Genomic DNA, 23,840 nt, shown 5'->3' with positions numbered 1-23,840 from the left:
GCTCTGCTGCCCTGAGGTTCCCCCGCAGCGTCATGATGGCATCGCCAGTGCAGGTCACCGTGACGATGTAAGAAGACAGCTGCAGCAAAAGCACAAGTGGCAGATGCAGCTCACCTTGCAGCACACGCATCACGCTCCTGACATCATCATTTGACAAGCTTATATATGCCAAGATTTTTTTTTTTTTAACTAACCCCCTCAAAAAAAAAAAAAAAAAAAAATTGGCTTCACGACAGATTTCGTAATTGAGCACAATGAGGCAACCGTGTCATGTTCATCTGCTGCAGCTCGGTGCAGGAAATGGATGCTACCTGTGCAGTGACCCGGTTGAACCGTATTCATTTTAAAAATTGATCTTGTAAAAGTGAAAAACACTCATGACATGACTAGGGACAAGGAAGAACGACTATATATTAAATGGCCAAATTTATATATGACAAGAAAACGGGACTAAACGTCATTCTCACTTTTGACTTAGCGCAAGTGATGAGACAACTAGACGGGACGGGGAATTTCCGAAACGGGAGTGTTACGTGAAGACGTGCGGTGTGTGGGCAGAAATATTTATGGGATGGGTTAACATTGGGCTGTACTCAAAGATAGAAAATGACTAAATAACGTTATCACCAATGTTTATTGTACTTTATTTATTGATTGATTTAAATATGATATATATATATATATATCCATGATATATATATATATATATATTCGTTATTGTTATATACTATGCTATATATATATATATATATATATATATATATATATATATATATATATATATATATATATATATATATATATATATATATATATATATATATATATATATATATATATATAAAACAATAACGAATGCAGCCCTGGTTTAGAGACAGTGGCATTGGAGAAAAGACAGAAGGCAGAAATGGAGGTGGCCGAGATGAAGATGCTGAGGTTCTCTTTGGGAGTGACGCGGTTGGATAAGATCAGGAACGAGTGCAAACGTTAGGTGTTTCGGAGATAAACCCAGGGAGGCCAGACTGGCATGGTTCGGACATGTTCAGCGGAGCCGGGATAATGAATATATTGGTAGAAGGATGCTGAGGATGGAACCACCAGGCAGGAGGTCAAGAGGAAGACCAAAGAGGAGATTTATGGATGGAGTGAACGAGGACATGAAGTTGGTTGGGGTGTGAGAAGAGGATTCACAGGATAGGGTGAGATGGAAACAGATGGCGACCCCTGAGGGGAAAAGGAAAAGAAGATATATCAATTATAACAGTTGCTTAAAAGTACATCATTAAAAGTAATTTGTAAATGATTTCTTTCAAATACGCTCAATTCTTTTGAGTGACGAAAGTCGCAGACCATGGCCACGCCCCCTCATCGTTGCCTGGCAACCTTCGTCCGCTAAGCCAAACAATTTGCCGGTTCGCCGCGGAAGGACGACAGAGGCGGCGAGTGGAGGACAGCATGAGCTCGGTGGCGTTGTCGGCCGTTCTGGACAAGCACATTCGCCGCCTGTGTCTCGACCAGTTTCCCTGTGGTAAAGGCAGCTGGGTGAGGGAGTACTTACCGAATTGACGCGGTCCCACCGGCGCCTTTTTACGAAACATTGGGACAAAGCAATAGTCCCGACAATTTTATTTGAATTTTTTTTTCGAACAATTATTTTAAGTGTCATACTTTTGGAGAAATAGTTGTATTTTATTCATACTTGTAATTCGTTTTTTAACTTTTCTTCGTCAATTCCAACTTCTCCTTTTTCGATTTAAAAAATGCGAATCATTTTTTAAATGAAATAATCCACAACCGGGTTTTGACAAACAGAAAAAGGTTTCTTACAAAATACCCAACTGAAATACTTTGGGGCATAAAAATGAGCTTAAACATGAACATTTCCCAATAAAATAAATTAATAAATTGACATTTTGAACATGATTGAGGGCAAATCATTGTCCGTGTCATTTTTGCATTTGAGCAAAGAAATGCGTGCGTTTCCTCCTAACAGAGGAAGGACGGCGGCAGTGAGGCTGAGGCAGTGACGGAGGACACGGACGCGCTGCTGGACCTGTTAAACTGCCCGCACTCTCCGTGGCACCACGATGAGCCGTGGAGCCCGCAGGCCGCCGCCCTCCAGCGCGTGGCCGTGGTGGAGCCAGAGCGACTGGACGCCGACTTTGTGTGCAGCTACTTCAGGAAGCTGCGGATTGTCGACATGGACGTGAGGAAGCTGTTTTTGTAGAGGCTTCTTGCATCAGAAATGCGTGGTGGTGATTTATTGCTTGGCCTTGTTCAGGTGTCTGTGGTCGACAACTACCTGCTGAAGTTCTGCAACTTGCAGGAACTTGTGCTCAGCGCCAACCGCATCAGCGAGATCTCGGCCGAGAACCTTCCCAGGACGCTTAAGGTGTGCTGACCCCTTAATATTTCGACCCAAATTTGAAACCCCAAATCTAATATGAAACCCTATTTTAATTTGGAACCCTTACATTTCAGCTGATATATTCACATACAATTGCTGTCCCATTTCTAAAGAATGTATCAACACACTTGTTCACATTTGTTACTAACCTAAGTGGCCAATTTCCAATGCGTACTATTGGAGGTGTTGGAGCTGCGTGCCAACCAGCTGTGCGCTCTGGGCCGCCTGGCCATCTCTCCGCCTCCTCGCCTGCAGTACCTCGGGCTGGCCGCCAATCGTCTGGGATCCCATCGAGACGTCACGCTGCTCACAGGAAAACAATGGTTGCTCCGCAAATAACTAACATAGTTCCTTGACATCAAAACACCATCAGGCCACTTATTCCCTACTCCCTTATGTAGTTTTTGTGTGTATTTTGGGGTGACATTGCGAGTCGTGACCTTAGCCTTGTTATTATAATCCCCGCGTGTGTTATGTGAGAGGCCTGAGCTGGTGTGTCTGGACCTGAGCGAGTGCGACTTCAGAGAACAGCGCCCCCTGCTGAAGGCGCTGGGTACGCTGCCGTGTCTGCGGACCCTGGTGCTGGAGGGAAACCCATTCACGCTGGCACCCTCGTACCCTGGCTTCGCCGTGAACGCCCTTCCCCGACTCTCCTACCTGGACGCGGCGTGGATCGCCCCCGAGGAGCGGCACCGCTACAGGGGAATGGCCAACATGAGCCGTGAGCGTCCACCTTTCTCATCCGTCATATTTTTTTACTAGTTATAATTAAAAGATTACCTTAGACCTTCTGGTGGACTGGGCGTCGGCCACCGTGCGCGTGGGCGGGATGCAGGGGGTCCCGGACCCGCAGGACGAGGACCCTGACGCTCCGGAGTTCCCGGTGGTCAGCTACAGCTACGTCATCTCGTACATGTTCTTCAGTCACCAGACCACCGCCTACCGGGTAACGCGCGTTCCACTCGTCTTTACACCGCCCGTTCAGTGACAGACGCTAGATGGCGCTGTTGGCAGGAAGTTGTGATTGGCGGTCCGGCGAAGCGTCTGAGTCAGGATCAGAGTCAGGACCAGGGTGCCGAGCCAACTCAGTCGCTTAACAAGAAGAGTGTAAAAGAGATTGTGATGGTCAACCCGGCAGACTGCGGCGAGGATCAAACTTCCTCCTCTTGTGGTAATAAAAAAAAAAATGAAAAAGTGTCAAACAAAATTTGTCACAGGCCGCATTGTACTCAGTTTCCCTCTGAAGGCCTTTGCTATTAACAATTTGTACTTTTAGTAATGACACAAAGTCGATGCAAAATTTGTCGTTGCAGGCCACATAAAATGATGTTGGTGGGCCGTATCTGGCCCCCGGGCCTTGAGTTTGACACCTATGCCATAACGTGTCAGCTGCTACAAATACACTCGAGTAACTTATTCTTATACACTTGTAATAACCATTTACCTCGCAGGGTGAAAGTGAATTTCGGGAATATTAACTTTGTCACAGAGTCGCGATACAGCACGTCGTCTCAGCCGTGGGCCGACTGCGTTGATTTTGGCCACGTGCTGACGTTTGTCGTGCGAGACCTGAGTAGCTTCAAGAAGTTCCTCCATCGAGGATTTGTCATTTTTATCGAGCAGGAAAAGGTAAGAAGTACAAAAGTAGCCACTAGGGGGCGGGAAGACTCTTGTACAAGTTAGTAATGTAATAGTTTAAAAAAAAGCACTATCATATTTTAAAGTACATTACAATGATTTTTATTATATGACCGTATTTAAAGTACATCTTTTACATTATATTGACATCCACAGAGCTAGAAAAAGAGGACAGCGACTTGAACAATTTACTGTAGGAAGTTCAGTAATGAAGTATCTGTTTGTGCAGTGTAAATAATTAAATATTGAATTAAAAAAAAAACTCTTATCTCTCATCTGACTTTCAGATCCTGTCATGGCCTGCGGAGGTCTCAGACGATTCCGCACAAGGTGCCACTGACAAGAAAGGGAAAAAAGTGAGTTTCATCATCTTAGTCAAGCAGGTCCAAAAAGGTACAATCGGGTCATGTTATGGCCAGTAGAGGACGTTATTGTTTAAAAAATAAAAGAAATTAAAAAAACATTAAAAAATGAAAGACTTTGCCTTTTAACAAACACATTAATAGTCTTAATGTTGGAATTATGAAACTGATGATTAACAATGAATGAGCTGAATAGGAAAAAAGTTTGAAAAATGTGGACGTAGTTGACAAACTTTGTGTAGAACGTTTCACATGTATTGAAATGTGGCACTTGTCGGAACGCTTTCAGCCCAAGACTACAAAAGACAAGCGAAAGAAATCTGTGGTGGAGTTGGTGGCGGACCCGCCTGTGACCACGGTGGTGGCATCCTCGCACGTGTCCCTGCGCGGCCTTCTCGGCGGAAATCAAAAAGTGGACATCCTTTGCGACTTTGGCTCAATGCACAAAGATCCTCCGGTGGAAGAAGCTTCCGTTACGGACGAGGCGAGTTAGCGCTTGATGTTTTTCACTGGATTAAGTTTGCCATTGACGTGGGTCCATGTTGTTGTTCTTTGAAGAACGTGAGCGTGGACAGCAAATCCAAGGACGATTCCAAGAAGAAAGGAAGCCGTGCTGGATTGAAGAAACCTGGCAAAGGTGATTCTGACATTAAACTTTTGGTGCCATGTTGCATGACCATATGAAGTTGGCCTCGCTCACCTTCCGCTTCACAGGGATGCGGCGCGAGGAGAGCGACCCCGACACGCCGAGCCAGCCCGAGACGGTCACGGTGGAGCTGAGCGTGGAGCTGAAAAAGTGGCGCCACGCCTCCGAGGTGGCGCCGCTGGTGCCCGCCAACTCCTGAGGCAAGACGCACTCTGACTTTCATTTTGACACACTTTTATTTGTACAGAAAAGCCAAAGTAGAAAGAAGAAGCAAGGAAGTGCTTTCAAGTATTCTGCCTGCATGCGCCCCACCAAAATTCAATAAAAAATATTTTCAGGCATAGAAAAAAAATGCACTATGGCTCCCAAATTGTCACACCATTGTATCCTTCACATAGAATCATTTGTGGGGATTTATAGTTCTTTATCTCGATATACACACTGCTCACAACAAGTTTGGGATATGGTAAAACTTCTGAATGAATCAAGATTGCACTCTAACCTCGGCAGCTGACCTTAAATTGCTGTTTCTTTCATTTCCGGGCTTCCATTTTCATTTCTGCCACCTCCGGTTCCTCCAAATTAAGGATGTCTGTAAAGCTTATAGCCAGTTTTAAGCTGAGGCAAAAATGTCGCCCTATATCCCGAGGTATTTTTTTTTGCCACGAGTGTGACAAGCTGTGCAAACAAGGATGCCACGTTCTAGCCCTCAAGTCGCTTTTTTGAACGATGGACGGACAACCCGAGGCGGGCCGCATTTAGAAGGTTCGGTCGTCATTGCAGTCGTGGCTCCAGTGGCCGAAGAGCTCGCAAATGTCGCAGTAGGGCCGCTCGGCGCCCTTGCTGCCATGGTAGGCGGTGTGCGGCGGCGTGTCGGGCGTTTGCGCCTGCGCCGGGCAGTCCTCCGTGTCATGGCGGTCGAAGCAGTCGCAGATGTCGCAGAATAGTCGAGGAGGGGGCTTCTTCTTTTTCTTCTTCTTGCTGCTCTCCTTGTCCTCCCTACACGAAGCATTAGGGTACACTTTTAGTTTACAATTGAATACAATAGAATTTTCGCAACACAATGTCGTCACATAATTGATTCCTGCTATTTTGTCAAAACACTATTACAGGATTAATACAAGATGGTCAATCATTCTATTTTTACTGACCTGTCGTCGTCGTCCAACTCGCTGGCGTTGTTGCCGTTGAGAGCGGCAGCGGCCAGTTTCTCCAACTGGTCCTTGAGGTCCAAATTGTTCTTCCGCAGGTCAACGATGACCGAATTCAGGAAGTCAATCTGGTCCCCCCCCCCCCAAAACATCAACAAGAAATGAATGACTGCTCCAAAGACACGTACTGTATGACTCGGGATGGGCATTTGCAGGAATTGATCTTAAAGGTGAAAGGTTCCGTTTGATGAGTTCAAGGTTTGAATTTTTAAGTGGGTACATCAAACGGAACCTTTCGCCTTTAAGATCAATTCCTGCAAATGCCCAAATTTAATATAATAGCTGCAGTGCTAACGTTAGCATTAGCTAGCAGCAGATCTTATGATTGGCCATGTCATGTGCCACACCACTACACCAATTGACAAGTGAAATTTGGCACTCACTCAGGAACAATTTGGAATTGTGTGGGGAATAAAAAGCATAACAGGTCTCCTTTAAGTGACACATGCTTGCATGCATGAGTGAAGCTGACAACAACAACAACAACAACAAAAAAACGTGAACAAACCGCTGCCTGATGGTTCTGCAGCATTGCAGACAGAGCACAGCATTGGGGTGAACGGAGGAGAGGAAGAAAATAGCAGGTTCAAATTAGAATACAATACGCACGCATGTAATGGGACAGTATGACATTTTAGAGGTTGGGCGGACACATCATTAGGCACACCTGCGCAATCTCATGACATCCAACCATCCTCACAAAATAAGCCTTGATGAAGATGATGCTAAATTTTCAGGGGGATCAATATTGGGGAATATTGGGGCTATTTTAATTCGGGGGGGGTATAGAAATGAGTAATTATAGCAAAAAACCTACACATTTATTAAACAATTTACAAATACAGTGGAGCCTCGGTTTTCGAACGTCCCGGTTCTCAAACAAATCGGTATTCGAACAAAAAATTGGCGAGTTTTTTGCTTCGGATGTCGGACGAAATTCGGTTGTCGAACCTCGCGAGAGGAGCCGAGAGGACCCGCATGCCAACCGACTCCGTTCGTTATTACGCTCTCGTTACTCTGAGGATTGCATCAACTCTAATCATGCCTCCATAGGGAGCAAGTGGCAGCAGTAAAGCCATCCTAAAATGCAAAGACGCTCTTAAAGCAATGCGACAGCGAGCGCTGCAGTTGCGCGATCGGACAAAAATGCGCAAATGAAAAAGGTGTTTTTTCTTTTTTCTTTTATGCTTGGAACGGATTAATTTTTTTTCATTATTTGTAATGGGAAAATATGATTCCGAATTCGAACCATTCACTTCTCGAACAGCCTTCTGGAACGGATTGTGGTCGAAAACCCAGGCTCCACTGTACTAGATTAAAATGAAACAACTACAAATAGAACAAAAAATATTGAACAAATCAGACAAAATATTTGGATGCTAGAAAATAATTTGGTAAATAGAAATATACAAAATTTCAATCAATGTAAAAAAAAAAATAATAATCCACAGTATTGTGCAAGTGTGCCTAATGAAGTGTACTGAGGGACTAATGCGGTTGAGCCCCTCTAAAAGGTGATACTGAAACAATCAACACTCGACTCATGCTGCAAGCAGCTCAGTTCCGTACGACCGCCCCCCAAGAGACTTTAGAAAAAAAAAAAAGAAAAAAAAACGGCACTCGGGGCAGGGTACGGAAGCAAGTTGACACTCAAGTTCCTCTTAAAGCCTTTCCGAGTTTTCCCTGATGAACGTACCTCGGCCTGCGTGTCCGTGTCCCTCAGCTGGCTGACAACGACATCACCTGCACGCCCAAGAGTGTAGAGGCACGGTCACGCCACCATCGTTCAGAAAGTGACACAAATTCGACAGGCATCAAAAGTGTACCTGATGGGGCGGCAAGCTCTTGCTCCAGCTCTTTCACTCGTTCCTTGAGCTGAGCCTTGTCCTGCTCCAAGGCAGCGATGGCGGTCTGCAAGGTTTGGGCTGAGGCACTTTGTACACGCGTGGCAGCCAGCTGAAGAACAAGCAATATGAGTGCAAAAATTAACCCATATTGAGAGAGAAAAAGAAAAAAATACTAAAGCCAAAATCAGACAGGAAAAAAACGACAACAATGAATGTTTATTGTGGTTTTGCTCGACCTCGCTCTTTAGGGCCTCCATCTGCTGATCCTTCTCGGAGGCTAAGACACCGTTCTTACGAACGGACCTTTGGAACTCGGCATTCTCCTTCTCCAGCTTCTTCTTCAAAGTGCTCTCGCTGTCCACACAGGGAAAAAAAAAAAAAAGAACATTGCACATTGAGTACAGGAATGATGTCTCATCTTTCTTCTTGAGCACATTTCATTCTCGGGACTGAAGGCAAGTTTCAAATGTAGCTGAAATTAACAGTAGAGTACCTGAAGGCATAACTTGGCAGGCTTTCAGAAGAATACATAAAAAAAAAGTCTTTTAATTCTTGTGAGATGGTAGAAAGGTAATAAGTGACAAAATGTGTCATTGCCAAACCTTTGCTTCAACTCCTTCAACTGTGCTTGGAGTTTTGAGTGCTCGTCCCTGAGCTGAGGGGGGGGGGACAAAAATCATCACGCTCAAGACTCAACTTGATTGATGCAGCATTGACAAGAACACCTTGCTAAATTCACTGTGGTCCTGGTGATTGTTCTCGACATCCTGAGCCAGCTTGTCCTTCTCATTTTGGATCGACTGCAGGGAGCGTGACTTAACGGACACCGCTTCTTTGAGCTCCTCGCTAAGGAAGAGCAGAAAACGGCCATGATGCGCTGTTCAATACCAAAACGTAGGAATTTACGACTGAGTGGCGGGCGCGCGGGCGTGCGTGCTCACATTTCCCGGGAGAGACTCTCCAGCTTTTGGCTTTTGGCATAAAGTTGCTCTTTGGAGGTGCTCAGCTCTTGCTGGTACTTTGATTGCTCTTGTTTGAGCTCATCCATCTGAATGGATAATCAACGCAAGACAAATATTAGAGCCAGATTACAAAATAGAGAATAGGAGGAAAAAAAAATACAGCGGCGTCTTCACTCAAATCAACTCTCGCTATTATAATAACTGAAAAGGTCATGAATTCTTTCAAATTATTTTTTGAATATAAAAGCGTAGCTCATTTGTGTTCTCTATCGGTTAACACTGTTGTAACAATAACATTTGCTATGTTTAAAAAAAGAAAATCAGTTGATCAATAATATCTTTTTTTGAATTCCTAATAGGTACCTGCGTTTCCATTTCTCGCTTGGAAGAATGAAGACTCTCCAGCTGAACTTGAGCTTCACACTTATCTTGGAGCAAAGCGTCTCTCTCCTTGGTCAGCTGCTCAAGGGCCTCGGCGGTCTGGCCGGAAGCCTCGGAAGCCTGCGGCGAGCGGGACCATGATGAAACACGGTTTTAGAACGCAGCGCGGGCCACGGCGCAGCGGAGATGACAAAAGCTTGATTCGAGCCTCATTTTGGTCTCGCCGGATCGAGAGCGTGCTCAATTGCAGAACCAATTAAAATAATACACAGTGAACATGTGTGCAGTACAAATAGATACGACCTGTAGACTCAGAACGGAGGGGAAAGCGGAAATGAATGCGAGTTAGCCGTTTTATTAGGTACACCTGTCCTGTACCCGACAAGATTAATTCTGACAGCTCTGGTACAGCTATAAAAATTAGCGTCTGTTTTTTTTTTGGGGCGCTCAATTAGCAATGATAATAAAAGGACCCGTGATTGCTCTTGTCGCGATAATTTCGCCAAAACACCGCAAAACGGAAGAGGTGTTGATTGCGTTATAAGCCCACAGGGAGGAAAGAAGGCTTGCGATGTATGGTGAGGATGTGAAGAATGAAAACCAGGAAGACAGACAAGCAGGCATGCAGGTGCATTGGCGTACTAGAGGAACTAGCGGAGGAATACCTCAAGCTGCTGAGCAATGGCCTGTTTAAGTTGAGACTGGAGCCGCTCTCCTTCGGCCACAGCCTCTTGGTGGCGTTTCTCCGTGGCGGCCGCGTCCACTCGGAGGGTCTTCACATCCTCCTGCAAGTCCTCAAGCTGGCCAATTAGCAGTGACTTTTCCACAAGCCACTGGGAAACGTTGTGCTCAGAGCGACTGCGTCCAGCGAGGAGCGCCTCCTTCTCCGTTTCCAGTGCCGCCACCCGTTTGTCGGTCTCGGCCAATTTGGATAAAAGCTCTCGCTTGTCTTCAGACAAGCGACGGGTCACTAGCTCTTGTTCCTTGAGTTTTGCTTTGGCCAGGTCGGTTTCTGCCGTTATAGACTTCTGCTGCTCGTCTGCGTTCTGAAGTTGGGCGGACATGTCGTCGTTGTCCCGCCGAACTCGGGACAGGGTGTTCTGCAACTCCTCCGTTTGCCAAGCGGCTCGAGTCCGTTCACTGGATTCCGTCTCGAGCCGTTCCTCCAGATGCTGCTTGGCCTCGGACAACGACTCCGTCTGTTTTTTTAGCTCCAGGATCTCTTCGAGGAGCTTCTTCTTTTCAGCATCCGACTCGTCCGTGTGTTTGGAGAGTTTGTCGACTTGCCCTTTCAATTCCAAGGTGGATTGCTCCAGATGCATTTTGAGCTCCCCGCATCCTCGAACCAGATCGGCATTGGCCTTTTCCAGGAGTTCGATTTGGGAGGAACGTTTCCCCAGTTCGCTCTCGAGCTGGGCCTTTTCTTTTTCCAAAGACGTCAACTGGGCTTCGACTGAATTTGTTTTGCACGTGACTTCCTCCAGCATCCCTTCTAAGCGAGACTTCTCCTGATTGATATCGCCCTGAGTTCTGGAAGAGCTGTCCAATTGATCCTTTGTGGCTCGGATGTCACTCACAAGCTTCTCCCGCTCTTGCAAGAGGTCCTTAATGTCAGCGGCGGCCTTGGAGTGCTTTGCTTCTATTTCGCCCTTCTCACCAGCTAGACGCTCGTAATTTGTCTTCTGCTGCTCGAGCGCCGCGTGGAGGGTCAGTTTCTCCTTCCTCAGAGCATGCAGAGCCTCTGAGCTTTCGGAATTCTGCGTGCCAAACGACTCTCTCTCTTGCTCCAAAGTTGCAGACATCTCGGTCAGCTTTAGGTTGGACAGAGTCAGTTGCTGGGCAGACTCTTTGATCGTCTCTTTCAGCTCTTCAATATCTTTAAGCAGCTCCTCCTTCTCCTTACAGACTTTCCTCTGTGAGGCGAGCAAGTCCTCCTTCTCCTGTAGGAGATGAAGCCTTTCGGAATCCGTCACTTGGCTGCTGGTCTTGGACTCCTCCAGCATCTGGACCAGGCTGAGGCGAGACGCCTTCAGGTCTTCGCATTCGTGGACGGAGCTGTCCAGCTCCTTCTTGGCGAGGTTGAGCTTATTCTGCAGTTCCTCCTTCAACGCCTCGAGGTTCTTTTTGTCCGACGCGACCGCGCTGATTTCGGAGGACATGGTGGCCTTCTCTTTGCTTAGCGTTTCTACGAGAGACTGCAGCTGATTGTTTGTCATTGTCAGATCTTCTTTCTCCAAGTTGAGAGACTGCAGCTTGGCCTGCAACTCTGCGTTCTTGGCGTCCAGACACTTCTTGCCGGTTTTAGCCGCATCCAACTCCGAGATGAGCTTGTCGTTCTCGCACGCGAGTTTAGACCTGCTCTCGTTGAGGTCCTCCTCTAGCCTGCTGCGCTCTTTGCAGATGTTTTCATAGTCCTCCAGGAGCTGCTTGTTTTGACTTTCAGCCCGCCGCGCATCCTGCTTCTGTTTGAGCAGCGTGGCATTCTTTTCCTCGTTTTGTTTCCGGAGATCCTCAAGATCGGACTGCTGTTTGATATTTGTGCTCTTCAGGTTGGCGTTTTCATCCTGCGCCTCCAGGAGACCTTTTTTGAGTTTCTCCAACTGGTCCTTGAGTGACGTTCTTTCTACCTCTGAGCTCTTGTTGCCGTCGAGTAATTCATCCCTCTCCTTTGAGAGCTTCTCTACGGTAACCCGGAGGTCCTCGTTCTGTACGGAAAGATCCCGGAGAGCAGAAAGCTTGCTCTGCGTCTCTGAGAGCTGCGTTTCCAATTTGCACGTGTCAGCGCGAGCTTCCTCGCTATCCTGACACTTGCGCTCCAGAGCTACAGTCTGCTCTTCCAGTTTTGCGGACAAGTGTTCAACATTATGCTTGGAGGAGTCGAGCTCAGCGGAAAGATGCTGGGAAAAATCAAGTTGATGGGGGGGGGGGCAAAAAAAAAAAATGAGGAGGATATATTCAAAGATGCACATCAAGAAAATGTAAGGTGATCCCCAAAATAAACCAAGCCAATATGTATGAATGCAAACACAAAGGTTAAGCTGCAGAAATAAAAATAAATAAAAACGGCAAAGACACCATAGCACAACACCGAATGCACGTTCAATAGTGATTTGGATTTTGCGGCAAATCCAGTGTTGCTCGATTAAACGTGACATTGAGTCACATTTTGCTCCGCTGCGATTAGTTCGTGATGGCATTTTTTACATGAAATGACGAGAGGGGTCATAAGCGTTAATGTCCAAGGGGAGGTGAGGGGCTTCTCACACATGTACACTATAACAGGAAAGTAATCACAGCTTCACTTTTTCGAGAAACATCGATTGGTGGGAACGGGATGCAGATTAGCTGAATTTTAAGCTTCGTGGCAAAGACACTGGCATCTTGATTTAGTTTAATTTGTTCTACTGCTGTAGTATGTCAAGGCCTGGTTTAAAAAAATATCAAATGTCAAGATTAACAATACCAAGGAAAAAAAATCATGTTATGTGATCGCTGGGTACAAAGAGAGAGCCTACTCATTACCTGAAGCTTATCCTTGTACGTCTTCAGCTCAGACACCGTCTTTTCCAGCTTCTGGCTCCTGTCCTTGGAGGAGGAGAGCTCCTTCTTCAGATTGTCCAGTTTGTCTCGCAGCCCTTGGACCTCCTTGCCGTGGACCTCGGAGGCCTGGGTGAGAGCCTTTGCCTGAGAGTCCTTAAGCTCCTCGGCCTGGCTTGCACTCTGCTGCACACTCATCTCCTTGAGTACGAGAAAAGACCACGAGTGACGACGGATGCAACGTTTATTTTCATTTTGTCAGAGGATTGACTTCAGAGATCGAACCATCAGCAAATAATTAATAAAAAAAAAATGCTTTCCCCTAATATGTCTGCCATATCACTACTAACCAATGCCGCAATCTTCTCCTGGAGACATTTCATTTGAGCTGCATGGTTGTCTCGCGTCTCACACAGTTCCTGGTCTTTGCGCGACAGATCCTGCTCCCGTTGCTCATTGGAGAGGGCCACCTTGTTCTTCTGTTCCACCAACTGACTCTGCAACTCCTCGAGCCTCCTGAGAGAGGGAGGGCAGGCAGAGCGGTTAAAAGCGGGGGAAAAAAACAAATCTTGCCCTCGTATGTTGAACTTATCTGATTAAATATATTACTACAAAAAGATTAGTCACATCTACCTATCGAATTTTTTCCCCCCTAAGGGGACAGCACCTTTCTTTCTGCCGAAGGTCTTCATTCATTTTGCTCAGCTGCAACGAACTGTCGCCGGATGCCGTCATCATGTCCGAAATGTCTTTCTCCAGTTTGCTCTTGTCCTCGCCCAGCTGCCGCACCTTCTCGTCCGCAGCCGCCAGCTTCCTCTCCAGCCCTGAGTTGAGAGAAACGTGGCGGCTCGTGACTTCATGCATATAGTTGTTGTTTCGCACGTTTATGCTGCTTACCACTAAGCTGACTCCTGAGAGACTCTGATTCTGTGGTAAGAGTCGTGCACTGCTCTTCCTTTTTGCTGAACCTCTCAAGGGTTTCTGGCAAACCGAGAATGACATATTTGTTTTTTTTGTTAGGTTGAGGATCTAGTGAAACAGGCACAAGGCGGCGGGGTGCTACGCAACAGGCTGAGGAGAAGAGAAAGTGAATAATTCCTCACCTTGCATAGTTTTTGCAGATTTAGTCTGCTCCTCTGTGCTTATAGCCAACTGTTGCTTCTGTGGGCAAGAAAAGAAAAAAAAAAAGTCTTGGCGACCCACCAAATGCATTTCAATGGGCATTGCGGAAAATATAAGTATATTTCTACGATCCTGACTGTCATCCAATTTGTTAGAACTAATTCAGTGCATGTGTGGATTTAAAGGAGAAAATTAATCCCCAATATCGTTTTTTTTTTTTTTTTAACAAAAATGTTCCACTGCAGAATGGAGGCAAATGATCAAAGTATGGTTGTGATGAATAAATAGTCAACAATTTATATGTATAAATAAAACTAAATACACTTACCAGGCCTCCAAGCTGCTGCTGCACAGCTTCTTTTTCACTGGCTAAGCTTTGCTGTAGTGACAGGATTTCATTCTCTTTGCCTTCCAGCAGTGATCTCAGTTCACCAACTAACTTTTAAGCAAAGAAAATAAAACAAGATTGCATTTTTGAAAACCACACTTGAAATCAACCAAGACACCAAGTATTAGCTTCAAACTCACACGCTCAGTTTTTGCACAATTTCAGCAATTATCCTCGAAAAGGTAAGCTTTTGTATTTGCCACCATAGTTAGTACCTCAGTTGCCTGTGGGTTTCCTCGATTGGGAAGATCTTCCAGTGGTGCTTTCTGGTTGCTTTGGCTAAGACACAAACATCGGACCATTTGTGCCACCGTCTCTTTGGTTTCTCTCTCATCCTGGGCCTGGCGCGCTAGCTGCGCTCCCATCTCCTCCAGCTCCTTCACCTTGAGCTCGGCCGCGTGGAGCTTTCCGAGGACGTCCTCCAGCTCCACCAGGTGCTGATTCTCAGCTTTGTCAACGCCGGCGCGCACGGCGTCATCTAGGCGCTCCTTGTCTTCGGCGAGGGAGGCCAGACGCTCTTTCAGCTCGTGAATCTGCATGTTGCGGGCGGCGGCGGCTTCCTCCAGGGCTCGCTCGTGTTCCAGCTTCAGCTTCTCCAGCACGTCGGCATTGTCCTTCTCGGCCTGGCTCAGGCGCATGCGAAGCTGCTCGTTGTCGCCGGACAGCTTGACGCCGGCGGCCTGGAGCTGGGCGGTCGCCTCGCCGTGCGCCTTCTCGTGAGACTCCAGTTTCTCCTGTAAGCTGGCCAGCTCCTCCCGCCGTTCGGCTTCCAGTGAGGCCAGACGGTCTCTCAGGGACGTGATCTCCTCCAATAGGGGAGAGACGCCGCCGCCGTCAGGGTCGTCGGAGGCCTGCCGGGAGCCCAGACGGAGCTGCAGGTCAGCGACCTCCCGGGTGCGAAGCGAGAGGTCCCGCTCCAGCTCCATGATGCGGGATCTCTCCGACACGGTGGCAACCTTGAAAGGCAGACATTTTAAGTTCAGAAGTATCTGACACACTGAGCCTGCACGCAGGGCACGTGAAAAGACATTCAAAATGATTACAATTGTTTTTTTTTTTTTTTAAATGATTATGCAAATTATATTTTCCTCAGATTTTTTTTATCAATCCCACACAGCAACATTTTGAAGTCATCAACTGTCGGGGAATGATTTGAATGTTTTCAAACAAACCTCACAATGGTAACAGTTTTTGTTCAAATGCACCATTCCAAATTATTATGCACAGTAGTGTAATGAAACGCAAATGTTTGATTTTGTTTCAACACAAACATAATCCACCTGCTTTCTTGGAGGACTTTTTTTTTCAGGGAGGAAATTAGAGGGGGAGAAAAACCCCTCACATTTATGTGTATTTCCACAATAGACCACAAACCAATTCTAGGTGGACCTCCAGACATACCACCTGTTGCATCAACTCTATCATCTCGCTAAAGTGTGTGTGGTTTTTTTTTTTTTTTTCCCCCCCTCCCCTCCCTATCCTAACGCGACACGGCATCCATTACCCTAGTGTCTTCTAACTCTCTTTGAAGCTTCTCAGCTTTGGTCTTTTCAAAGTGTAGACTCTGTTCAAGCTCCTTACTGTGGACATGCTCCAGCCTGGTCTGCGTCTGTTAGTACACAAGGGCAGGGGGGAGAAAAAGAAAGAAGGAGAACACACCAGTGCCACCATCACATGCCAGCCCGACACAGACAAGAGAAAGAAGGGGACCAGAATGGACAGTTGGATGGAGTCATGGGTGATAACTAGAGCATAAGGAAGGAGACACCACCAGTTAGTGCACAATGCTCAGGTTGCACCATGAGCACAAAGCTTGTGAATATGCAGAAAAGATGCAATGTGCACGTTGGGAAATTAGGGAGGGGTGAGGGGATAATGGGGACATGCAAACTGACACCTGGTCCAAGTAGCTGTGCTTGGTGGAAAGAGAGGGATGTGCCCATGTATGATGTTGTGCTGCAGTGTTTTTGGATGTTCTTTAATTAAGCTAACTGCATTTGGTATATTTTGACCCTCCGGTTTTGTAGGTCAAATTGTCACATTTTAAAGTTAAAGAAATACAAGCAGCAATGTCCAAATGATTGGAGACGCTACCAGAATTGCTGATAGGTGGGTGGGGGGGAGTGGGATGACGGGAGGGATCTCCAGTGGTTCCATGCCGAGCACTGGACCAACACGGGGAGAAATTTTAAATGATAAAAAAGGACGAAGACAAGAGGGAAGAAGAGGCAATAACATCACTAAACGGGAGGCATTAAAAAAGTTCCAGCATTAGCCGCCAGCTTGCGCTCAACAAACTTTTTGGTTTAAGGTTTTTGGTTTGTTGTTGTGAAGCCCCATGCACATTCTGAGGGTGACTCATAAACCGTTAGTGCACAGCACACATACACGGAGGGGGATAGAAAAGGGGAAAAGGCGTATCCTAACCCTGACACCCTGGTTTTAATGCTCTAGTTTGAGTTCCTTCCGCAGTGGAGTGACAAATCCTGCCATCGAACACAGCCTGAGCAAGAGCTGGAACACTGCACTTGGAAAAACAGGACTCTCATCAATCAATATATGTTGAGTGGCTAGTTTGTGCTCACATCATTGTAGATAAAGAGAGAATGCAGATGTGGTGCTTCCTGTTCCACCACCACCACCACCACCGACTTATTCGGACCCTATGACAATTTGGACTTTTGAAAACACGACAAGCAGACACATTTTGGAAAGTAGCCTGTGAGTATTGTTGTACGCTCTATGTATGTATGTATGCGTGTGTCTGAGTAACATATGCAAACGGTCTCATTAAACATGCCTCGGTCTGAATGTGTATGTACTATACATTTGGAAAAATCCAACAAACACATTCATTGTGATGCGTGTGCATATTGAAATGAAATCAAAATTACCTCCAGGTCACCTTTCGTAATGCACGCCTCCTCAACGCGGAACTGAAGGTCTTCCACTTTTCTGTTGGGAGAAATTTTTTTATAATTAACTATAGACTTTTAAGTGTTAACAGCAGACTCAATTTGACATGTTGGCCCTACCTCCGCTCCTCCTCGAGTTGATTGAGCAGCTCGACTTTGTCTTTGTCGGCCGCCTCCACCAAGGCACGTAACTGATCCATCTTCGCCTCCATCTTCCAAACCACACGGTACAAAATGTTCATTTTGTCTGTCAAACTTGATGCCGCCCTTCCCACAAAATGCGCGTTTCATCAGAGTTACCTGCTCTTGGTCATCCCTGAGCAGCGAGATTTCCTGCTCCATCTCACCGGCGTGGCTGGTGGCTTTGGCCACCTCGGCCTTCTCCATGTCCCGCTCCACCATGAGCTGCTCAATGTGTTGCTGCTTCTCCTTTAGAGCCTCCTGCAGGGCCGTGGTGCCCGAGATCTTGCGGTTGTACCGTGACGACGTTTCTGTCAGCTGCGGGATCAAAAACAAACTACCGTAATGCAACGGATATGAAAAGACGCTTGATGCTGAGGGCCCACACTCATTTATTTGTAGTCGACGCCAATCTGTCTTAAGTCATCAGCGCATCTTACCAGGCCAGTGCGGCTGGCCTTGGTGCTGACCGAGGAGGTCACGGAGCTCATGGTGCTGATGGAGGAGGCGCTGGGGCTGCGCTTCAGGCTGCCTGGCGTCACGGCCGCCTTGCGAGCCGTAGCCTTGGCCGGCGTGGTGGAGGGGAACCCGATGCGCGTGACTTTGTGCACCGGTGCGAATAGGCCGTACCTGGGCTGGCACTGGAAGTACCTGCGGAAGCAGACAGGAAAGGAAACCTTTGAAAAAATATTGTGTGAAACTCTGAATTTGTCTAGGTCATCAAATTCCTCCCATTAAAAAGATAATAACGGCTAATAAAATTTCATACCTTGTGCCCGCCACTGCACCGTCATTCTTCCCCAAGGGCTCGTCCAGCTCCACACCACACCACTCGCCTTTCGCAAAATCCGTGTCGCCGATAAAGCGCACCACTCCTGCCTTGGTACCGCCGACCTGAGGAAGGGAAGGAAACCCAAAAACGACCTTTAAAGATCAAAACGTGCACCTTGAGAAATAAAGCTCAAACTAAAGATTTACTGTGTTCATACGTAATTGATGAACAGACTCAATATTTGTAATAATTAAAAAGTGACTTTTCCATCATACGTCCGCTTTAACGCTTTTCTTTTGAGGGATGTGCAACATCTCGTTTTGCATGTGGTAAACCTCCAAACCGTGGACTGTTTTGAGTAGCCAAAGGTCTCAAAGAGTCCTATCATGCCCCCCACCAAAGCTGACAGTTTGACCGCAATCTGCTCAACACTGGCACGTCTTTCTGGTGCTTTACAGGAATTATGTCATTTAGGATTTCAGTGAGCAAAGCAGATTACAGTGAACCCTCTCACTATTGGAGGTGTTTGGCATCTAAGTACCTGACTCTATAGCAAAAATTCAGGGAGGGGTGGGGTGGGGGGGGGGGGAAGATAACCCGGAATTTTTTTTCTAAATCATACAGACTGGCTGGCTGCATCATTAGACAAATTAGGTAGGTGACATTTTCATTTTCCTTTGTATTGCTAAATGAGCCGGATTAATCTATGAACTGAACCGATGTCTAACTTAACACATTTCTTAGCATTCTTCATTATTTTGATTAACAAGTGTGGTCACGGAACAAATTAGACTCTTATCTCAAAGCACTGCTGTACAGTGACTATGCTGACATGCTTAAGCTATTGTAGAGAAAACAAAAGGCGGCAAAGTTTACCAACACCCGGTCACCCATCTTGAGCTCCCGTTCCCCTTTCTTGACCGAGCCACTCTCTGACAGGTTGGAGACTGATTCACTGTTGGTGCGAGCCAGGTTGGACGACTGCGCCGTTGGGATTGCGGACGAGGTCTTCTTGGCTGCTGCGGACTTGACAGCGGGCGCGTGGGAGGCCACGCTGGCTACGGACCGGGCGGGCGAGGCGGCACGGGAGGGTGGTGCCGTCTGGGTGCCGTCGCCCTCTCCCTCGGTGCGCGACAGCTTGGACGGTCTTGTGAAGATCCCTCGCAGGGCCTCGCACTGGAAGTAGCGCACGCCCGCCACCGAGCCGTCATTCTTCCCGATTGGTTCGTCCAGCACGATGCCCGCCCATTGTCCCGGGGCGAACTGGGTCTCTCCCAAAAACTGCACATAGCCCGGTTTGGTTCCATTCACCCAGACGCGCTCGCCTATCTGGAAGCTATCGCCGTCATCGTTGTTGTCGTCCACGCCGGAGGCTGATTTTTCGACCACGGCGGTTTTACTTCCTGTTGAAAAGCAGGACAAATAGTACATACATCTCATACCTTGAGGAAATGTGGCAGAAAATATATATAATATATATATATACACAATATACTAAAGTGCCTTTACAAATTCCACTTATACAAATGCCACTAAAAAGGCAAACTTCTGATCTGAATTGTTAAACCAATACAATCCTTTGATTATTATTCCTCTTTCAATTGTGTTCATTTTGTGTCCACCAGGTGTCACTAGTTCAAAGCATGCAGTCTTACCTGAGGCCGGGTTGGTCTTTGGTGCGCCGGTACCTGGTACCCGAGCTACCTTACTGGGCACTTTGATACCGCTGGCCTTGGCCGAGCTCATGTTTCCTCGTGTGGTGTCGTGGACGTGCGAGGCCAAAGTCCGTCAACGGGCGCAGTCTGAACGTAGACCATGTAAACCACCAGGTAAAGGCTCTTGGATGGTGATGTAAAAAATATATATATATATAATATATACAAATCCAAAAATAGAAAAGGCAGTAGGGAGTTGGAGCGAAAAAGAAAAAAAGAAAACACCCTGAGGGAAGAAAAAAAAAAAAAAGATTTGCGCATTGGCACAATCAGAATAATTTTGTGAAGTGGACCAATATACAGACTACAGTAACAATCTACTCACTGGGTGTTAGATTTCAAACAAATTGTCACTTCATAATTTTATAAACTGTAATTAATCATAATGATGTCATTCTTCGCCCCTTGGTCACTGTGTGCATGGAAGATGAAAATGTTTGGACGCCCCTGCACTAGTGTAAATATGTCCTTGAGTCATTTGCGGCCACTTTGTTTTGGGAGGCATTCTGTTCCTGTGAGCACAGCAGAGGCCATGTCACACGCCTAAAAATACTCGCCAAAAGGCCAGATGATACGCCGGCACAGATCATGCCTCCGCCGAGCTCTTCTGGCGGCATCCGCGACCTTGATCGACTGGCAAACGCGGCCACTCAGTCTTTTTGTTCTACCAGATGAAATGGGAATGTCTGGCTGGTAGATGAAAACTGGATTATGCCCGGGGGTTGGGGTGGGGGGCAGATCCGATACCACCAGCAGTGTTAGATAATCCTATTTGTCAGATTAGCAGCCCACAGAAAGCCTATTGGAGCGATGTTTGATTTTAAATGTCGTCACCTTTTGTCAACGTGCCCCATAAACCTGCTCAAATGTCATGGAACATTTTTCTCAGTACTTTTTGAGCAACTTGCCGTTTCCTAAAATGGATTTGGACAGCAAAACTCTAAACAGGTGTTAGATAGATGATGATGATAGAACTTTATTCATCCCACAGCGGGGATGATACTTTTTTTGTAGGCCTATTCGTGCCAGACAGGCCTACCAAATTCTATGTGGCTAAATGAAACAAGTTTCAGGGTCTGAATTAAAAACATAATAGATAGCAAGCTAAAATCTGAAATGGCTGGCTCAAACCAAAATGGAAGACTTCCTGTATCTCTTCAGGTGTGTCTTGTAGACTTTGTTGGGACAAGAATTTATCTATGATAGACATGCCTACCAAATTTCATTTAAGTAAAACTTCAACATCTGACCTTGTGGATTCATCAATTTTGTGTTTTATGGCAAGTCGTCAAAACTTTCCCACCATGCTTCACCCACGCAAAAACTCAACACCAATCTGTCTTGAAGTTGAACCGTGTTGTCCAACCTTTATTGCCAATTAGAAAACGCTTACGACAGAAATGTCACAAAAAGAGTGATCTCATCTTAATTAATTCACTCCGTTTGAAACTTAGGCAAAAAAAACAAAACAAAAAACACACACACACATGCACACGCACAACTCCAACCTCCACATAGACACACTCAAGATATTTGTCAGTCGCGGAATGAAAGGCGGCCATCATCATCGACCCAGTTTAACCGGAGCGTTCCAGTTTACACCCCCTATGCCTAGCAAAGAACAGCCTCGGGGTCATGGGACCGCCAGGAAAAAAAAAACCCAAAACCACCGCACTTAATGCCACACAATATATCAACTGGCACTGGTGGACCCCAGACAGAATCTTGAATGTGGCCCATCCAAGCCATGTCGCATTACGCGCGACCACTCAAGTAAAATCATCCACTTGGAGACTTTCCCACTGCAATCATGTTAATCTTGAATCTTGTAGCCACACACTAATCTGCGGCGAGGCTGGCGAGAAGGTGGCAGGGGGTGTTGGGAAGCCAAACCATGGAGCACAGACAAATTTATGCTTCAGGGCCATAACAATAATTTGTGCACACATGTTTGGGTCCCTCATTTTCACAGAACCTTGGAGAGTAACAGTATTTTAACATCCAACTAACCCCCGCCCCCACCCACACATCCTTCCAAACAGTTCACTAAAATGTCACCTGGATCACGAAGCATTTCAATTATGCAGTCTCTCAAAACACTTTGTGGAGGGAAAAACATCAGAGAACAAAGACCATTTTCTGGAGGATATAAAGGCAGAACATCATGCTACCAAAGTAAAGATAATCCTAAAAAATATGGATTTGACGCTTTCTTTTGTGAGGGGAGCACGGATTACAGAGCCATGTTTACCTTAAAGCATCTGTCAGAGTATCGGAACATCTATTACGACACAAGTGCAGAAGTGATAGGAACCCTTTCATCAATATTTTTGCAGAGCCAATCGTAAAGTTAGTAAATTCCGGTTAATTACCATGGAGATTAAGAAATTCGTGTAAAAATGTATCGTACTTTCCCGTATGCAACAAAACGAGAAAAAAAATGTCTGAGGGAGAAAGTTAGGGAGTGCGCTGACGTTGACAGCTTGAACCGAGAAGCTAACGGACGCCGCCTATCTTTGAGGTGGCACATCTGGTCGAGCTAACGGCTAGAATTAGCCGTAAATGATTTAACATAGATTATAAAATATACCTTAAAACACTCCAGTTACCCTCCCACCGACCACAGCGAAAGATATACTACAGGGGAACGTCATTCGAAGGCGGCCAAAAGTATCCGCAATGTCGCTTACGCGATGGCAGCTCCGGGGCCGTGGGAGGGCTAACTTTTCCCCGTAACAAATAATAACCACCCCACGGATAACATCGTGTAACTCGTAGCGATTTTGACAATACGCCATGGCAAGTTAGTGCATATATCAAACGGGCGAGGCCCGAGTGACAGCGGGTAGTGGAAGACCGAGCCACGTTAGCCATTAGCCGACCTGACGCCTCAAGTAAAGTCGTCACTTACCTGGGCAACTTCAACCAACGTCCACTCGTTTAGCGGCATTGCTTGAACCCCTGCCCCATTTTTTACTTGAAAAGGCGACTGAAATGACTTGACAGTGCGTGAACTGACCTGTTTAGGCGTGCCGTGGATAGAACCCACGTCTTCCCCGTTGAAAGAGAAGAGTTTATCGGTTACTGCTGCTTCGACTTCTCACTCTGGCAACAAATCCTGTGCCGGCGGAAGCGCGAGGTTTCCGACCAAATAAATTTTGTCCAACTAGAGTTCCCGTAGTAGGGCTCAGATTTGGTCAATGCAGCGGATTGGGTATTTGAACCAAGTGTATAAGGTGGATCGCGCATGAGTGTAGTTCCCCGATTTGCTCTATTCATCAATCATTTTATGTATAACTTCTTACCAAGAAAAAATATATATGAATACATCTGTTATATTTTGTCATTTTATTATGATGCATATAGGTGTATATGGGCTGTATGTCACACATTTGTACAAAAAGTTTGCTATTTTTGTCTGTTAAACATAGTTTCAATATTTATATTTTAATATATTTTATTTAATACTTTTATTCTTTATACTGCGTTTATGCTTCTTAATTTTTGTAATGTTTGTTTTTTTGGGAATTCTTTTCTTAATTCTTAGTGCACTGGAAAGGGAGAAGCTCTCTAATTTCGTTGTACAATTAAGTTGTAAAATGACAATAAAGGGCATTTTATTCTATTCTAAATACACACGCAAAAATGTTTCTATTTACCGCCACTCTTGAAACGATTTTTCTGTTGTTTTAGTAAACTTTGAGACAATTTATCATGGTCTACTTTTGAACTAGGGTGCAGACTTTATATTTCTACT

The 23,840-nt window shown here is 46.1% G+C and overlaps 2 protein-coding genes across 10 annotated transcripts; one reads left to right on the top strand and one right to left on the bottom strand.

Moving 5' to 3' along the window:
• The first annotated feature begins 901 nt into the window (after positions 1-901).
• On the top strand, positions 902-14,243 carry LOC125994039 (leucine-rich repeat-containing protein 43-like). The gene is made up of 13 exons (XM_049763192.2): positions 902-1,542; positions 1,994-2,206; positions 2,282-2,392; positions 2,591-2,730; positions 2,890-3,128; positions 3,193-3,353; positions 3,422-3,578; positions 3,897-4,036; positions 4,333-4,401; positions 4,697-4,891; positions 4,966-5,044; positions 5,122-5,253; positions 9,433-14,243. The coding sequence occupies exons 1-12, from the start codon at positions 1,456-1,458 to the stop codon at positions 5,250-5,252; spliced, it is 1,722 nt and encodes a 573-aa protein (XP_049619149.1). The 5' UTR covers positions 902-1,455; the 3' UTR covers position 5,253; positions 9,433-14,243.
• On the bottom strand, positions 5,271-23,258 carry clip1a (CAP-GLY domain containing linker protein 1a). 9 transcript variants are annotated; one of them, XM_049763004.2, is made up of 28 exons: positions 23,103-23,257; positions 20,024-20,309; positions 19,245-19,771; positions 18,366-18,490; positions 18,037-18,247; positions 17,717-17,914; positions 17,537-17,628; positions 17,396-17,456; positions 16,006-16,110; positions 14,717-15,457; positions 14,442-14,552; positions 14,095-14,152; positions 13,889-13,972; positions 13,659-13,815; positions 13,342-13,507; positions 12,977-13,192; positions 10,120-12,351; positions 9,437-9,574; positions 9,053-9,159; positions 8,837-8,957; positions 8,714-8,766; positions 8,605-8,625; positions 8,348-8,465; positions 8,091-8,220; positions 7,961-8,007; positions 6,773-6,787; positions 6,205-6,332; positions 5,271-6,052 (listed from the first exon to the last, which is right to left on the bottom strand). In XM_049763004.2, exons 2-28 carry the CDS (start codon positions 20,112-20,114, stop codon positions 5,812-5,814), a joined length of 6,294 nt encoding a protein of 2,097 aa, XP_049618961.1. In that variant the 5' UTR covers positions 20,115-20,309; positions 23,103-23,257; the 3' UTR covers positions 5,271-5,811. The 9 variants fall into 9 exon arrangements, 8 of the variants coding, with proteins under 8 accessions (XP_049618961.1, XP_068506316.1, XP_068506318.1 ...); XM_068650215.1 differs by having other exon boundaries at positions 20,024-20,206; positions 23,103-23,247; XM_068650217.1 differs by having other exon boundaries at positions 20,024-20,170; positions 23,103-23,246.
• Positions 23,259-23,840: the final 582 nt, after the last annotated feature.

Source organism: Syngnathus scovelli, chromosome 3 (genome assembly GCF_024217435.2).
Source record: "Syngnathus scovelli strain Florida chromosome 3, RoL_Ssco_1.2, whole genome shotgun sequence".
Lineage (NCBI taxonomy): Eukaryota > Metazoa > Chordata > Actinopteri > Syngnathiformes > Syngnathidae > Syngnathus > Syngnathus scovelli.
Note: the sequence above shows the minus strand (reverse complement) of the source record. Positions and strands in the feature narration are given on the sequence as shown.

Excerpts from the sequence above, each read along its gene's own strand:
- LOC125994039 (XM_049763192.2), top strand. The coding sequence starts at position 1,456 with ATGAGCTCGGTGGCGTTGTCGGCCGTTCTGGACAAGCACATTCGCCGC. Across the intron at positions 2,731-2,889 it reads CTGCTCACAGGAAAACAATG|GCCTGAGCTGGTGTGTCTGG; the intron begins GTTGCTCCGCAA and ends GTTATGTGAGAG. Across the intron at positions 4,402-4,696 it reads CTGACAAGAAAGGGAAAAAA|CCCAAGACTACAAAAGACAA; the intron begins GTGAGTTTCATC and ends GAACGCTTTCAG.
- clip1a (XM_049763004.2), bottom strand. The coding sequence starts at position 20,114 with ATGAGCTCGGCCAAGGCCAGCGGTATCAAAGTGCCCAGTAAGGTAGCT. Across the intron at positions 13,973-14,094 it reads ATCTGCAAAAACTATGCAAG|AAACCCTTGAGAGGTTCAGC; the intron begins GTGAGGAATTAT and ends TCGGTTTGCCAG. Across the intron at positions 8,626-8,713 it reads TTGAAGGAGTTGAAGCAAAG|CCTGCCAAGTTATGCCTTCA; the intron begins GTTTGGCAATGA and ends TTCTTCTGAAAG.